The sequence below is a fragment of the Labeo rohita genome, chromosome 21 (genome assembly GCF_022985175.1).
Source record: "Labeo rohita strain BAU-BD-2019 chromosome 21, IGBB_LRoh.1.0, whole genome shotgun sequence".
In the NCBI taxonomy this organism is placed as follows: Eukaryota; Metazoa; Chordata; class Actinopteri; order Cypriniformes; family Cyprinidae; genus Labeo; species Labeo rohita.
The window spans coordinates 29,418,568-29,436,604 of NC_066889.1; the positions used below are offsets into that span (position 1 = coordinate 29,418,568).

The window sequence follows — 18,037 nt, forward strand, 5'->3', positions numbered from 1 at the left end:
ATTTTACTTTTTATTTTATTTTATTATATTTTATTAGTTGATATTTAATATGCGTGTAGTTACAGTATTTTTGTATATTATTTTATTGTTTCTGTTATTGGATTGTTTATTTTATTATTTTAATTTAATTTAATTTTTTATATAATACAAAGTATTTATTTTAGTTGATTATTTTGTTTCAATTAAATTTAAACAATAAAAAAGGGAAAAACAAAACTGAATTGCACATATATATATATATATATATATATATATATATATATATGTATGTATGTATGTATGTATGTATAATTATTTTTGTATATTAGTTTATTTTATTTTATTTTTTTATTTTAAGTTATTTTATTTTAATTTCCTTCATGTTTATAAAATAAAATAAAATATGTGGGTATTACTGTGGGTATTATTCTTAGTGACAATTTCATTTTTAATTTTTTTTTATTAGGTTTAATTGAAATAAAATAATTAACTAAAATAAATAATTTAAGTAAATAAAGAAATAATCAGCCAAATAATCATGATAATTAATTTATATTCTAAAACATTTAGAATGTTATTTTATTCAAAAATGTGATTTCATGACAGAAATAAAACAGAACATTTTGAGTCTTTTGTGTTATGTTAACTTCAAAAATAAATAAATGAATTAAAATATATTATTAAAAATAAATTATAAAAAATAAAAAAATATGTAAAATTTAAATACATTAAAATAATCTACAACAAATATATAATAAAAATATAAGTAAAATAAACAAATTAAATAGCAGATTAATCATAATTATTTTATATAATTCTAAAAACTTTTCATTCAAGTTTTCAATTCATTAGTACATTAATATAAATAAATGAATTAAAATACATACATTAAAATAAACTGAAATAAATACAGCTTTAATTAATAAATAAATATTACATGAAAACTAATTATTAAAATAAATACATAAGCAAACAACAAACTAACTAATCAAATCAATCAATGAGCAGAATAATCATAATCTTTTGTTTGTTTTTTTTATTCTAAAAACAGGCTCCACATTCTCAAAGTAAACGATAATGTGTTTGATTTGTGGGATGAAACACAAGCCGGACGCGTTCTTGAGCGTTTTCATGTGATTCAAGCCGTTCCTCTCATCAAAAGCTAATAACGCGGCTCATTTTAACGGCAGTAATCAGCGAGTTTTCTTCAAACACATCCGTCAAAAGTTGTTCAGCACGCTGGATAATCAGTTTATTTCATGATCTGTGTAATAATCTCTAATGCTCATTAAGGCCTGCAGCATTCATTTCATCTCATCTGCTTCCAGTCGGCCCGTATTAAATAGCGAGCTTGCTAATTGTTATTCAATGTTAATTCGATGAACAAAGCACCTGCGATCCATTAGAAACATCAGGGAGGATGTTTACGAGCGGCCGCTGTCAGAGCATTCGGACGAGCTTCCGAACCAAAAACTTCTGCTGAAATGTGATGCTTTAGAGCTTACATCATAAATATGCACTATGACGCATTAAATAAATGAGCTGTTATAGACTGTGCATTCGAATTACAAACTGCAGTCTGTTCCTGATTGTATTTACTGCAGTGAAGTCGTGCTGTGTTTCATGTGCTTCTGTGTGATCCTCACTGCAACGCCGAGACTCCTTGAGTCTTTGTCTTCCTGTTCAATGGCTCTGACGGCGGACTGAGGGGCCGGAGCTCAGCGCATTGATCAGAAACACAGAGACGCATGAGGCCTCACTCCTCTTTTATTTGCCTTCATGTTTCTGGGAAACCAACATGAAACGCAACTGTTGCAGTCTGGCTTTAACACAGCCGCTGAAACAAAAAAGAAAAAATAAATATATATATATATATATATATATATATATACAGAAGAAATGAAATAAAATTATTAGAGCAATCCAGAACTAAAGGAATAATAAAAAAAAAATAATAATAAAATAAAATAATTATTTTTTTAAAAAATCTGTGGGTCTCGGTTGCAAACACTCAGGCCTCTTATTTTCCTTCACATTTCTAGCAAACCAACATGAAACACATCTGTTGCAGTCTGGCTTCAGATGCATACTGTAAAAGAAGAAAAATTTGATGCGGATGAAATAAAATAATCTGATTTTAAATATAAATAAATATAAAATAAAATAAATAAAAAAATACTTATTTTTGAAAATAAAATACAATAAAATAAAAATAAAATAATATACAAAAAATAAAATAAAATAATGTATCAAGGTCTGAGTAACAATTTCACATTTATTTTATATTTTATAAAAATATAATTAAATATAAAATAAAACAGAATTAAATAAAAAAAAATATAAAAATACTTATTTTTGAAATAAAAAAATGCAATAAAATAAAAAAATATATAAAATAAGAGGATGCAAAAACTAAATTAAACAAAATATAAAATTAAATAAAAAAGTAAATTTCATATTATATAAAAAACATTATATTATTTTATTTTAGATTAATATAAGACACTTTTATTATATGCTAATGTAAAATAAAATATAATTTATATTTTATGTATTTATATTAATATTAAATATATATGAAATTGACACCCACATCTTTCTTTATTTATCTAGTTGATTATTTTATTTCAACTAAATTTAAACAATGGAAAAATGAAAAATGAAATGAGAACTGAGAATAATACCCGCATATTTTATTTTATTTTAGATTAATATAAAATACATGTGAAATTGTTACTAAGGCATATTCATTTTATTTTATTTTATTTTATTATTTATGTTAATTTTATGTTAATATAAAATAAAATATAATTTATATTTTATGTATTTATATTGCTATAAACATTTTATTTTATTTTATTTTAATATACATGTGAAATTGTTACTGATAATAATATAATAATATATTATAATAATACTGAGACAATTATTTAATTTAATTTAAATGTTTTATATATATATATATATATATATATATATATATATATATGTTGTGTAATTTATATAATAATTATAATTATAGTTACAGTTTAATTTATTTACATTTTTCCCCATATTTTATTCCTGCTTCAGTTAAAGTCATTATTAATTCAAAATGTACTTTATCTCATACTGATTTTGCACTATGCACCAATTTTTAAAAATATATTCTGATCAGTTCTTCTATTATAAAAAAAACAAGAATAAAATGTTTTGACGGTCTTTCAGTGTTGTTACGGTGGTTTTAAAGCCTGTTGGCTGAATCTGTGAGCAGGTTTAGCTTTTAAAGAAAGGCCGTTTGACTCTTTGGTACAGAAATGACTGTCATCCGCTCTCACTGCAGCTTTCTTTTCATCATCCAGAGCGCCGGAGCAAAATCATTGACCCGAAGCTCTCTGTTGTTCAACTTCAGCAGCACAGAAGAGTTTCACACACATTTTTTTCTTGGCGTCTCTTGTAAAGACGCTTTGCTTTGAATCAGTGGCAGGACACAAAACTGAGGCGTCTGTTCTACGTTTCTTTTATTAAATGTCTCCTCCTTTGTCTCTCGCTGCAGGGAAACCTTCCCAAATACTCCCATAACTCTCTGGTGGTGCAGGCCATGAAGACGAACTTGACGGATCCGGACATGCACGTGCTGTTCTTCGACGTGGAGGCCGTGATCATCCAGTTACTGACGGAGGAGGCGCAGCGGCCCAATCCCACGCTCGTCTCTCCAGAAACGCTGCAGAAAGCGCCGGGCGGGGCCGATAAGGGAGGCTCCTTCCTGGCCAATAAGATCTTCAAACAGGTCAGACTCAGGATTGACTTGGCAAACGGGGCGGGGTTTGTAAAGAGGTCACATGATTGTGTGTGTAAATCATTAAATGGACAAAAAGTGGCTTATTTTATATCGTTGAAGACTGTCATTGGCCAACAGTCAACAGAAAACAGTCAAGCTTTTTCAGTCAAGTCTATAAATCTGTCTGATGTTGGTTCCTGCATCTACTTTTGTTTTTCAATGCAGCAAATCTAAGATTTGCAAAATAATATGGTGATACTTGAACCTTGAATTGCTCTAATGGTATGAACGTCCTTTATTGGCAAATTTACACATACAAGTCACTTTTTTTTAATATATTTTATTTATTTATTTATTTTTAATATAATTGTATTAAATTAAGATTGATAAAATAAAGATTTTTTAAAAATATTTATAAATATTTTTAATATTTATTTAAAGATGATGTTAAATATATTACATTTAATATTTTTATGTTTTATGAAAATGTTTCAGTATAATATATTAATGAAATAATTATTGTAATAATAAATGATGTATTTTAAATGGTATAAGTTATATATTTTATAATATTTTATGTATTTATATATTTTATAATATTATATTATTTATTGTTAATATAATTATAAATAATATATTTTAATTAAAATATTTAATTTCATATTTCATATAAAAATGTTTTATATTATATTAAATATACTTAAATTATGTGTGTATTTAATATATAATTCTAACAATAATAAAAATGCATCATATACTTTGAAATTATCTATAAATGGATTTTCTGTAATTGTTTATATATATATATATATATATATATTTTTTTTTTTTTTTTTTTGTATTTAATACTTCATATTTTATAACAAATAAATAATACCTTTTAAAATAATAATTGTAAATATTATTTACTTATGATATTTGCTTATGTAAACATATGTAATTATATTTTCTTTAATTTTTTCATAAAATAATATCATTAATTTTTTATTGTTAAATATTATATTTTATTATATTATTTGTGTTTATTTCTATTTACTTTTATTGATATTTACTAATGTTAATTATATGTAAACCTATTCAATTATATTTTATATTTTATTCAAAACATTTTTTCCATTAAAATAATATAATTAAAATTGTATTAAATTATAAATTGAATTAATTATGTTCATTTGTATTTACTTTTATTAATATTTACTTATATTAATTATACGTAAACATATTTAATTATATTTCATTTAAAATATTTTTCCATAAAAATAGTATGAATTATATTATTAAATATTACCTTTAATTATATTATTTGTTTATTTGTAAATACTTTTAATGATATTTACTTATAATAATTATATGTAAATGTATTTAATTATGTTTTATATTTTATTTAAAATATTTTTTCATAATTATATAATTAAAAATTATATTATTAAAAATTACATTTAATTATATTATTTATGTTTATTTGTATATACTTTAAATTAATTGTATTTTACTTAAATTTAAAGCTTTTATATTTTATACAATTTTTTTTTTCGTGTTCAGATTTTATAGGAAGAAAGCTAAAGATCACACATAGTTTAAGATGTTATCGTTTATAGTCAAAATTGTAGATGTAAGTTAAAGCAAAAAATTGTCTGTTGTTGGTTTTGCTTGTTGTGTATTAATTCTCTCTTGTCACATGACCTGCACAGGTGAAGGAGACCATTAAAGAAAACATCAAGGAGCACCTGCTGGACGAAGATGAGGATGAAGAGGAGGAGCAGCGACGGCGCGAGGAGAAGTCCAAGTCTCTGAGTCTGCTGGAGTACAACCTGACCATGGACACGGCCAAACTCTTCATGTCCTGCCTGCACGCCTGGGGTCTGAACGGAGAGCTGGACGAGGTGTGTCTGAACCGGCTGGGCATGCTCAAACCGCACACGCCCATCTCCTTCGGCCTGATCTCCCGCGGCGGACACATGTCGCTCATGCTGCCCACCTTCAAAGACTCGCTGCTCCGGCAGCTGGCCAAGGGATGCGCCGAGGGACGCAAGCTCTCCGTCTCCGAGATCGTGGGCAAAGGCACGTACGGCGTCTCCAGAGCCGTGACCACGCAGCACCTGCTGTCCGTCATCTCGCTGGCCAACACGCTGATGGGCATGACCAACGCCACCTTCATCGGGGAGCACATGAAGAAAGCGCCGGCCAGGTGAAAGCACACTCAAACGCTCAATATTGGAGCATAATCACATTAGATGAAATATTGCTTCACTAAAACGAATGCAGACTGCCTTCATATTAGGGTCAGAACGTATAATGATAGACTGGGTCAAATTTCATCCCAAAAGAAAGAAAAATAAAAATAAGAAATTTGATTTTGCATGAAGAAAATGAAGCCTAGTTTTAGGATAATTTATGTAATATTTTCTATTTATCCCAAAATTAACAAAATACATCATCTTTTTTTATTATTATTAATTTTGGTGTAAATTAATTATTTGCTTTTAAATAAATAAATAGCAATAGTTAACTACATTAGTTAACCTAAACTTTATTTATAGTGCTTTTTTTAACTAACAATATACATTTTTAATTAAATTAAACTCTTTCTAAACTAACAATAAAAAATACTTTCATTATTTTATTTTAAAGTGTTAACTCGTTTATTAATAATAATGTTCATTTCAACATATACATACACACATACATGCACAAAAAAAAAAAAAAAAAAAAAGATTCTAACCAAAGTAATTTATAAATACATACTTTTTATATTTGTATATAAATATTGTGTTTTATTACATTTTGTATAATTTTTTTTTTTATTTTATCAATTACTTTATTTACTTTTTTTAAATTCTGTTTTTGTATAATTATTTTATTTTATTTTATTTTAAAATGTTTATATTGAATTCAATAACATTAATACCAATATAAAAATAGATACGATATAAATTAACAATGTAATAATAAATAATTATTGGTTATTATATTTATATATATATATATATATATATATATATAATTCATTTAATTTTTTTATTTTAAAAAACGTATTTATAGATGTATAGAAAATGCAAAATGCATTACACCAAATGTGATATCACTTATTATATTTATATATAATCTAATATTATATATATTTATATATATATATAATTTTATATTATATATATTTTTTATTTTATATATATGTATAATTATTTAAAAAAATTGTTTAAAAAATGTTTATATTGAATTTAATAATATTACCAATACCTATATATATATATATATATATATATATATATATATAATATATTAATATATTAATATATTTATATATTTATATATTTATATTAATTCAATAATATTATTACCAATATTAAAAAATAGATTCTGATATAAATTAATTTGAAATAAAAATGTAATAATAATATTGGTTATTATATTTATATACCATGTAATCTTATATACATCTTATATTTCATATATATAGGCTCAGCCTTTAAACTATCTTTGAAAGTACTAGATGGGACTAGATGTGCTTTGGCTGTAGGCTGTGGGCTGTAATAATAATAGTTAATTTTGTGTAAAAATATTTTAGCTGACCATGTGTGATCAGGTGAGCTAGGATGAATGCTAATACCAGGTGTAAGAGACATCTTAGATGGGTATTTCAACCAGACCAGCGCCACAGAGCAAAAGAACAGAGCGCTGTAGTGTTTCAGGTGTCTCGTGCACATATACATAGCAGAAAACAAAAACCGTACAAAGAAAGTAAACAACCTTGAAGCAGCAGGCGGACAGCGGACGGTGAATCGCTCAGACAGACTCAACCTGCTGTTTCCATTGTTTACCTGTGTTTTCTTTTGCGTATCTGGGGGCTTTAATTTTCTCGGGCTCCCAGGGGTTGGATGGAGGTTCAGGTGCGCGTGCGGACAGTGAGATAGAAAGTCTCAAAGCGTGAAGCGTCTCATCTGGACCCGGGGGCAGCGCCGAGCGCTCGTACCCAGGGGACGGGTGCTGTCGTTCTGGTCATGATGGGCCCGCGGGGTGGAGGCGACCGAAGGGTATCGAGCTCCGACTCGTACCGCGGCCGCTGTTTGTTTGTTTGCTGATCGTTCAGCCTGTCCGCAGGTGAGAGATGTGAGCGTCGTGCTCTGCAGGTGAACTGACGGCCGGCTGGAAAACACGTGAAACCCGTCGATACGGCCCGTCAATGTGTTTGTGGATCATGTTTGGATTGAAGGGCAGCGTCGCCGATCTCGTTCAAAGTCACTTTTACCTTGAAATAACTTTCAGGAGTCAATATAATGAGAGCTCATGAAAGTTTGAGGTAGATTTATACTGTAATTGTTGTATTTTCACATTCGATTTAGTCGTGAGGTTTTATTTATGATCAAAACCACTCTACTGATTATTTTAGTCACTCAATATATCATTATTTCTGGAGACATGCAGGTTTTTTGTACTTTTTTTAAATTTTATTTTAGGCAATTTTTTTTGTAATTATTTTAGAAAATGATGCTTATCTTTGTAGCATCATGTAAAATATACATTTGATAAGTTAAAATTAAAAGTCCTATTTTATATATATATATATATATATATATATATAATTATATAATTAAATATATAATTATAATTAAATATATAATTACATTAAAAAATTAAGATTACATAGAATTTAATAATAATAATATTGGTGAAAAATATATATTCATTTGATGTATTATTATAATTAAATTTAATTACTAGTAAATATTGCAATTATATATATTTAAATAGTATAAATTTTTTTATACCAAATTCTATAATAATTATTCAGAATATATATTACATATTTCAGATATTAAATGAATTGTAAAAATTCAGTTGACATAGAATTTAATAGTATTAATATTGGTATAAAATATATATTTATTTTAGTAATTTATTGTTATAATAATTAATTTTAAGTACTAGTAATTCTTGAAATGACTAAAGTTATGCTTATTTTAGGTAATATTTTGTTTATTTTATTTTATAAAATGATGCTTATGTTTGTAGCAAGTTTGATAAGTAAAAAAAAAAAAAAAAAATATATATATATATATATATATATAATTAAAAAAATCAGTTTACATAGAATTTAATAATATTAATATTGGTATAAAATAGATAATTTTTTTAGCTAATTATTAATAATAATACATTTTATTTACTAGTAATTATTGAAATTATTAAAGTTATGCTTATTTTAGGTAATATTTTGTTTATTTTATTTTAGAAAATGATGCTCATCTTTGTAGCATCATGTAAAATATAAATTTGATAAGTTAAAATTAGAATTGTATTTTATATATATGAAATTCATTTAAAAAATTCGGTCTACGTAGAATTTTGTAATATTAATATTTGCATAAAATATATATATTTATTTTAGTTATTTATTATTACAGTAATGAATTTTAATTACTAGTATTAGAAGTTATGCTTATAATTAATTTAAAATAAAAATATTTATTTCTTCACATTACCAAAAAAAATAAAATAAAATAAAAGAATGAGATTTGTTTTGCCAAAAAAAAAATGCAAAAAAAAAAAAAAAACATGGGATAAAACATGATATAAACATGTTTTTATTTTTCGACTTTCTAGTCATATGTATAATTTTAAACGCTGATATTTTGTACAACTATTTAAAGTGCTAATTTTATTCAGGTGATGCCAAAGCTAGAAAACCATCCTTGTTCATTTTTAAAAAGATCACAAACGGATATTAAAACATATCAAAACATCTTTCAATCTGTGTGTTGCTCTGAGCAAAATTTGCCACTGATTTTTATGAGGCAATTTCACATTTATGGCCGATCTTCAGATTCAGTTTCTAATCTTTTTGGAGGGCAAAGTTACGCAGTGGAAAGTGAAAACGCACGTCTGTGCTCCAGAAAGATGGGATTTTCGATAACTTATTAAACACGTCCAGGATAAAATGTTAGAGTTGAAATAAAATCTGTATTACTGCGGTTTGTGGATGTTTGGACGCTTTCCACCAAACTGCAGTTTTACGGTCTTTTACAATGTGTTCAGAAGCCTTTACGGCCAATAAAACAGTCAAAGCGCCTAAAACTTCCCTGACAGACACACACCGAGTTCATATCAAATACCTTTTGACTCCATAGTTTGTGAAACATTTCAAACTACTCACCTACAGCTTCTTGAAGTCGGTCAGAAGTCGTTTATTTTATATCTTTTCTCAAAATGTGGTTTTAAAAACTCAATTCTGAGCCGAATGTGCAATGAAAGATCTCAGAGAAGCTCTTTAACGAGCTCCGGCTCTCGTTAGAGTGAATATGACGGGTGGAGCGGAGACCAGTGATCACAGGACGAGACTCGGGAAACCTGATAGACACTAAAACACTGAATGAACACACACAAAGACAGGAAGTATGAGAGAGAGATAACAAGCTAACTGTAAGACGTCTTGTCTTTACTTCCTCTAAATGACAAGAGTTTGTCTCACTAGAGCTTACATTGATACAGAAGAATATATTTCAGTGTTTTCCAGTCTTTTCATTTTCGCTATAATCTTAATATTTAATATTTGCTGGTTGACTTATTTGTTTAACACCAGCTTATACATATTGTATATAGAAAAAAAATATATAAATTTGAGTTCAAATTAAGTTATAATAAAAAAAAAAAATTATTAAATATTTTTTTTAATTAATAAACAAAATCAGTTTACGTAGAATTTAATAACATTAATATTGGTATAAAATCTACATTTATTTTAGTTATTTTATTATTATAATAATTTATTAAAATTATTAAAGTTGTGCTTATTTTAGGTAATTCTTTTTAGGTAAAACTTTATTGCCCATTTCTACTTTTTTTTTTTTTTTCATCAGAAATTGTTTTTTATACCATTTTTAATTTAATTTAATAATTTGATTTGATTTAATTGAATTTTTAACATTTATGCAATTTGTATTTAATTTATAATTTAATTTAATTTTAATATACTTAGAGTTAATTATTTAATTTAATTATTAAATTGTATAGTTTTTTTAATATGCATTTGCATTAGAGTTGTATGATATTGACAAAAATTCTCAATATTTTGGAAATTTTGGTTCATTTAAGTATTTTATTTAAATTAGTTGTTTTTTTCTTATTTCATTTTAAATTTAGTTAAAATTTTTGTCATTTGTAAAACTTTTTTTCTTACTAAATTTGGTTTCTGTTAGTTCTTTTTTAATATGCCTATATAGTTTTAATTAATAAAATAAACTGAATAAAACTAAATAAATGGAACTAGCCTGAGACAAGTTCAAGTTTTATATTTTATTTTATATCATTTAAAGTTTATTTCAAGTAACAAAAACTTTTTTTATGGTTTTAGTTTTAGTTTAAGTTAACTATATTAATCCTTTGGCACTAACTATATTTACACAATATTTTGCTAATTTTCAAAGTGTTTTAGTAAGTGTAGAAATCTAAAAAAATATTTTATTTTATTTTATTTTGCCAAATTTATTTACAATTTATTTTTGTTTTTTTCAATTTATTTTTTATTTTAACTAGTGTTAATAAATAAATAATTTATTTTATTATTTTTAATGGAAACAACATATTTAAGGAAAAGAGGTCTTATTGATTCACTTAAAACTGAAGCATTTAAGTAAAAACAATACAGAAGTGTTTCATAGTGGCCAACAGGATTTAACAAAGAGCAATAAAAACTATTATTTTTGTTAATGCTTTTGGTGATGATTTTTCTCTCTCTCGCACACACACAGACGGATGTCGACATGCATGTATTCAGGGGTTTATACACACACACACACACACACACTTGTACCGGTGTGATGTTAAATTCTGTGCTGTGGATGTGTGTGTTAAATATTTCATTTGGCCTTTTGTGTTTCAGGCCCCCAAGACCAGGAACCCCCGAGACCCAGAGAAAGAGCGGCCCGCAGGCCTCCAGCCCGGCCCTGCAAGCACAGATCAAACAAGGTAACTACAAAGACAGAGCGCTCGCCTCCAAAATGAAGTCTGCCGACATGAAAACCCTCTCTTCTCGATGTAAAACAAACGGCAGAATGCTGCTTCACACACACAAACTCTCTCACCGTCAAATACTTCATACATGTCTCTTTCCTTCAATACATTTATTTTCTTTAAAAGAAAAGTTTCTTGTAAAAATGTTTACAACAAGGTCTCATTAGTTGATGCATTAGCTAACGTGAACTAACAATAAGCGATATATGTTTTTTCTATATCTAATCTTTCTTTCTTTCTTTCTTTCTTTCTTTCTTTCTTTTTTGTCTTTGTTTAATCAGGAACAATGCACATTAATAATATATAAAATCACTGTAAAACGCACCAGATTTACCCAAGGTGGCTATTTTTAATTTTTTTAATTTAATTTAATTTAATTTTATTTTATTTTATTTTATTTTATGTAATATAGTAATACGTATGTAATATGTAATATATATTTTATGTTTAATGCAAAAAAAAAAAAAAAAGAAAAATGGTAAATTTAGTTTTAAGAAGATTAACTAGTGTTAGTAAATTAATTTAATTGTTAATTTAATTAATTAATTGTAATTTTACAAAATCATTTTTAAAATTTTATTTTATTTTATTTTATTTTTTTATTTTAATAAATATTTTATTTTTCCTAATCACAGGAACTATTATTTGGCCGAACAGTCATTGCTAAGTAGATTTATAATGTTTAATGCAAAAATATTTTTAAAATGTTTTTTAATTGTTAAAAATGTTACATTTTAGTTAATTTAATTGTTAATTTAATTTAATTAATTGTTAAATTTTATTTTATTTTATTTTATTGTATTTTATTTTATGTAATATAATAATGCATATGTAATATGTAATATTTATTCTGTTTAATGCAAAAAAAAAGTTAATTTTTTAAAAATGGAAAGTTTAGTTTTAAAAGGATGAACTAGTGTTAATAAATTAATTTAACTGTTAATTCAATCTAATTAATTAATAAATTGTATTTTTTTTTATTTTTAATTATTTTCCTATTTTATATTATTTTAATTTAATTTTATTTTATTTTATTTTAGTAAATAAATATTTTATTTTTCCTAATCACAGGAACTATTATTTGCCAAAACAGTCATTGCTATGTAGATTTATAACGTTTAATGCAAAAACAAAAAAAAGTTAATTTTTTTTTTTTATTGTTAAAAATGTTACATTTAGTTTTAAAAAGATTAACTAGTGTTAATAAATTAATTTAATTGTTCATTAAAATATAAAATATATTTTATATAAAAATAAAATATATTTTGGCAAAACAGGCATTGCCTTTATTGTTTTTGCATTATAAAGTATGTGTACATTTTTAAAAATTGTAATTTCTTTTTTATTATCTTTATTTTTATTTTTTTCAAAAAGTGTTTAAATCTTTTTTTTTTTTTACAAAGAGTACTTTCTATTTTAGTGCACTTTTGTTCTTTAAAAAAAAAACATTTTCTTTCTTTTTTTTTTTTTTTTGAAGGAGTGGCAAAACTCACAATTCATCACAATTAGTCTTAGTTTTATTTTGCATTTAAAAACTTATTTCAGGAGAACTTCTAGATCGCGTCCAGCACAGAAATTGTCCCGTTTAGTGCAGGGTTTCTGTTTAAAACCTGTTAGTAACACACACACACGCTCGCTCTTCCTCAACACGTGCCCTAATTTGTCCCCCGTCCGGAGCAGCTATTGTTCATGCACAATAGAGGAGGACTGTGAATAATGGTTTGTGTTGAGTTACACACGCCACACGCCTGTTCGGCCCATTCAGAGGGGAAGTGGCTTCTGTCGCGCTCCTCTCTTTGACCAGAAGGGCCTGCAGCGTTTCTTTCTCATGCTAAAAGTCTTTGAGCGGACAAAACCGCAGCGAGAAGCGTCAGGCCTCCGTGTCCGGCGTTCTGACACGCGCCTGTCCGATGAATTCTCACGCCGGGAAGGAAAATGTTATGAAAGAGCGCGATTCGGAGAGAAAAAGAGAGAAAGAGAGAGAGAGCGAGTCCTCTGAGATGTGCAGAGATTATTGATCAAACACTTCTCTTTAGGTTTGTACACATAATGAAAGTTATTCAACGCGTGTAGCGTTTTCTCCCTCCTCTCGTTTCCTCTTATTGATCCGGACGGGTTTGTGAAACTGTGCTTAGCTTGTGTTATTAAGTGTTTTTTAATGGAGTCGTTCTTTAAATCGCGTGCCGAGATAAAAGCAGAGCGTGTGCCGGAGGAACCGGGGATTTAGAGAAACAAACGCCGCCGTTTTTAGCAGATTTGGCTTTAGCTGTCGGGATGAAGGAGCAAGTTTCAGTCTGAGAGCATTGAAGAGGCCTCTAAAGTATTTTGGTCAACAGGAACACTGATATAATTATTATTATTATTATTTTTTGCCATTCTTTCTTTTTTAAATATCTTTCTTATTTCATTATATTTATTATTTTAATTAAAAAAAAAATCCTAATCAGAGGACCTATTATTTGGCCAAACAGTCATTGCTAAGTGTATTTATAATGTTAAATGCAAGAGTAAAAAGAGTAAAAAATGTTATTAAAAAAAAAAAAAAAAACATTTAATGTTTATTTAATATTTAGTTTTCAAAAGATTAACTAGTGTTAATAAATTAATTTAATTGTTATTTTATTTTTCCTAATCAAAGAAACTATTAGTTGGCCAAACAGATATTGCTAAGTAGATTTATAATATTTAAAGCAAAAAAAAAGTTACTTTTTTTTTGCCGTTCTTTCTTTTTTTTAAATTTCAATTTCATTACATTTTATTTTATTTTATTTTATTTTTTCCCTAATCAGAGGATTGCGTCTAAGTAAATTTATAATGTTTAATGCAAGAATAAAAAATGTATTTTTTTTTTATTAAAAAAAGTTTGAAAATGTTAAATTTAGTTTTATAAAAACAAACTAGTGTTAATAAATTAATTTAATTGTTAATTTAATTTAATTGTTAATACATTTTATTTTATTTATTTTATTTTATTATTTTAATAAATATTTTGTTTTTTCCTAATTAGAGGATTAGGTCATTGCTAAGCAAGTTTACAATGTTTGATGCAAGAATTAAAAAAAAAAAAAAAAAAGTTTAAAAATGTTACATTTAGTTTAAAAAAATTAACTAGTCTTAATAAATAAATTTCAAATTAAATTACATTTTTAATTTAATTGTTAATACATTTATTTTATTTTATTTTATTTTAATAAATATTAAATCATTATACAAACATTTTCATTATTTGGCCAAACATTCATTGCTAAGTAGATTTATAATGTCTAATGTAAAAATAAAAATTTCTAATTTTTTTTTTTTTAATTAAAAAAAATGTTAAAAATGCTACACATTTTAGTTTTGTATAATATTGGGAACACTATGTATATTTTTTTTTCCTTTACCATTTTATTTTCTAATTTAATTTTTCCCAGATTATACTGCTATTTGGGTAAACAGTCATTGTAAAATAAATTAAAAAACTTATAGACTAGTAAAATCGGATTTTTTGTCTCTTATTAAATTTACCTTCATGAAACCTGCAGAAATTCTAAATGAACCTTTTCAAATCACAGTATAGCCACAATATTGCTCTAAAATACAAATGTCGTTGGTTTAACTGTTAATTATTTTATTTTGATGTGAAATGTTAAAAGTTTATGAAATATGGAATGTTAAAAGTTTATATTGCAGTCAAAATAATGAATGAAATAATTTAATAATTAATACATAATAAATAATCTACACAGATTTTGCAGCTGTAGAACTAACACTTTTTGTGTGTGTGATAATGTATGTGACTATTGACCATTGTCAGCAATATCACTATGGCCAGATACTGTATGTAGTAGCCACTACACTGATTTATCACTAGTAAACACGTGTAGAGGTAGAGATGCTGATGTTGTAGTAGTAGAAATGTTTGTTTGTGATTTTTCTCTCCATCCAGGACGGTGCCGCGGCTCACTGTCTCTCTGTCTGCATGCATGGCTTTGCTCTGCCGTCTCTCTCTGTTTCTCTCTCTCTCTCTCAAGTGCTCATGGGATTTGTAGTTCTTGCTCATTCAGTCACAGCAGTAGATCTTCAGCCTTCATCTGCTCAATGAACGTGTGTTTCAAGAGCTGCATCTGCCATGTGTGTGAAAGACTCTTGAATGAGCTGAAGTCTCGTTGACTTTAGTTTGTCTGAAGGAAAGGTGTCGTCTTGTATTTTAATTTTCTATTTTCTCTCATTTCTGTTGGTTACAGTCAGGGAGAATTGTACATTTTGATTATTATTTTATTTTTTTCAAATTATTTATTTTACAGGTGCAGTGAAATGGCTTGTATGGAAATATCATCAGGACATTTTCAGTGGAATACTGTTTTTTTATTATTATTATTTTATTTTGATTTTTCACAGACAGATATAATAGTATCAATAGTTTAAAAGCTTAAATCGAAACAATTCCATTAAACCTTCACCTCATTCAGATTTTGTTGAATTAACCATATATTTTTCATCTGTTTTCAGGTTTCTGCACATACTTTACAAAACATTTACTGCAGTAGTCATAGTTTCCACCTAAATACCACGGTAAACAATTATAATAACAGGAATATTCCTAAAACTTTATTCATGTTTTTTTAATATCTGGTGTGCCAAAACTGTTAAATTTAAAATGTAAATTTAAAATGTAAATAAATAAATGTATATGTCTGCAGGAATATTTAATATTAAATGAGCTAGTGAAGACAAAAAGGTAACTAAACATGAAAAAATGTATGACATTTATATAAATTTTAGTCATAAAAAAAAATTATATATATATATAATTTATTTATTTATATTTCATATTTTTTAATAAAAAATAATTATATAAAAAAAAAATAAATAAATATACAATTATAATAACAGAAATATTCCTAAAGCGTTTTTAATGTTTTTTAATATCTGATGTGCAAGAACTGTTTTGTGTTTTTGCATTAAATAACTTTTTAGAAATTGAAAATTATTTAAACAAATTTTTTGTTCAATTGTTCAATTTATTTTAATACTACAGTACAATTCTTAAATACTAGTATTGTTGTATTAATAAAAAAATCTATATTTATATTTAACATTTTTATAAAAAATAAATATATAAAAATATAATAAAATATATAAAATATAATTTATATAAAAAAAAAAAAAACAGCCTTTTATGTGTAACTACATACACTAACTAACATATTTTGATGGAAACTGTTTTTACTGTTTTTACCATGGTAAATTATAATAATGATTTTAATTTTTTTTTTTTTTTTTTCTGATACTTATACTAATAACCAGTTTGTAGTGGTGTTTAGATTTTAATTTCTCTGGGTTTCCTGTGTTCGTGTGATTTCTGTACTGATGTGTTTAGTTTATTTTCCTTTAATAACTGCTGCTCTGTTCCTCTAACACTGCTGGAGGCCTTTCTATCTTTCTTTCTTTCTTTCTTTCTTTCTTTCTGTTTCACGTCTTTTTTCCTCTTTTTGCAAGCTGCGGTCGCTGCTCCGTCTTCTGGTTCAGGAGTGTCTCACTCTCCCTCAGTCAATGAAGGTATTCTCTCTCTGAATAAAGGCGTTTCTCTCTCTCTCTCTCTCTATTTTTCTTTTCTTTAGCCGCGCTCGCTCCCTCGCTCTCTCTCTCCCGTTCATCCTGTCGGCCTCGCGCTCAGTGCCTGTGTGTGTTGATTGTGTTTGTGATTTATTTTGTCTCTAGGTTCAGTTCACTTACACTCTTCTACTGTACTTTGTGCTTGTAGTCGTTGTCTGTCTGTTTTTGTCTGTCTGTCTGTGTGTACATGTTTTGGACTGCATGCTTATTTTACGTATATATCATTATCTATTTTCTCAGGTTATAATAAACTTCTAAATCAGTAAAAATAAAATCATTAATGCAGTTTTTAAAAAGTTAATTGTTCTGTTTCTGAAATTAATTGATGTTGATGCTTCTTTAAAAAAGAAAAATATTTTAGAAAATGTGTAAAAAAAAATTTGACATGAAAAATTAAAATCTAAAATTTCTTACAGATGAAAATGGTTACATTTTTGAAAATGCATTAATTGAATTGTATGGAAATGCAAACTTTTCCACAAATGTTATATTATATTATATTATATTATATTATACTATATTATATTATATTAATACTTTAGTGTTTCTACGCTATGCTTCTTTCCAATATTAGAGATCTAGTCTAGATTTTGATATAATATTTAATAATGTAAATTCAATAATTAGATAGATAATATTATTTATTTATTTTATACAAATTGCAAAATACAATTAAGCAAAAACCATGCCAGA

The 18,037-nt window shown here is 26.2% G+C and overlaps 1 protein-coding gene across 5 annotated transcripts in view; it reads left to right on the forward strand.

Annotated features, from left to right (window-relative positions):
• The window catches only part of LOC127152304 (WD repeat-containing protein 7), a 123,031-nt gene that overhangs the window by 28,532 nt on the left and 76,462 nt on the right, over positions 1–18,037 (forward strand). For 4 of the 5 annotated variants that reach the window (XM_051092885.1, XM_051092887.1, XM_051092886.1 and 1 more), the window contains exons 15-18: positions 3,515–3,748; positions 5,431–5,927; positions 11,616–11,701; positions 17,228–17,287. In XM_051092885.1, the coding sequence (XP_050948842.1) occupies positions 3,515–3,748; positions 5,431–5,927; positions 11,616–11,701; positions 17,228–17,287 (877 nt within the window). The remainder of the gene's footprint in view (positions 1–3,514; positions 3,749–5,430; positions 5,928–11,615; positions 11,702–17,227; positions 17,288–18,037) is intronic. The other variant, XM_051092888.1, reaches the window with a different exon arrangement.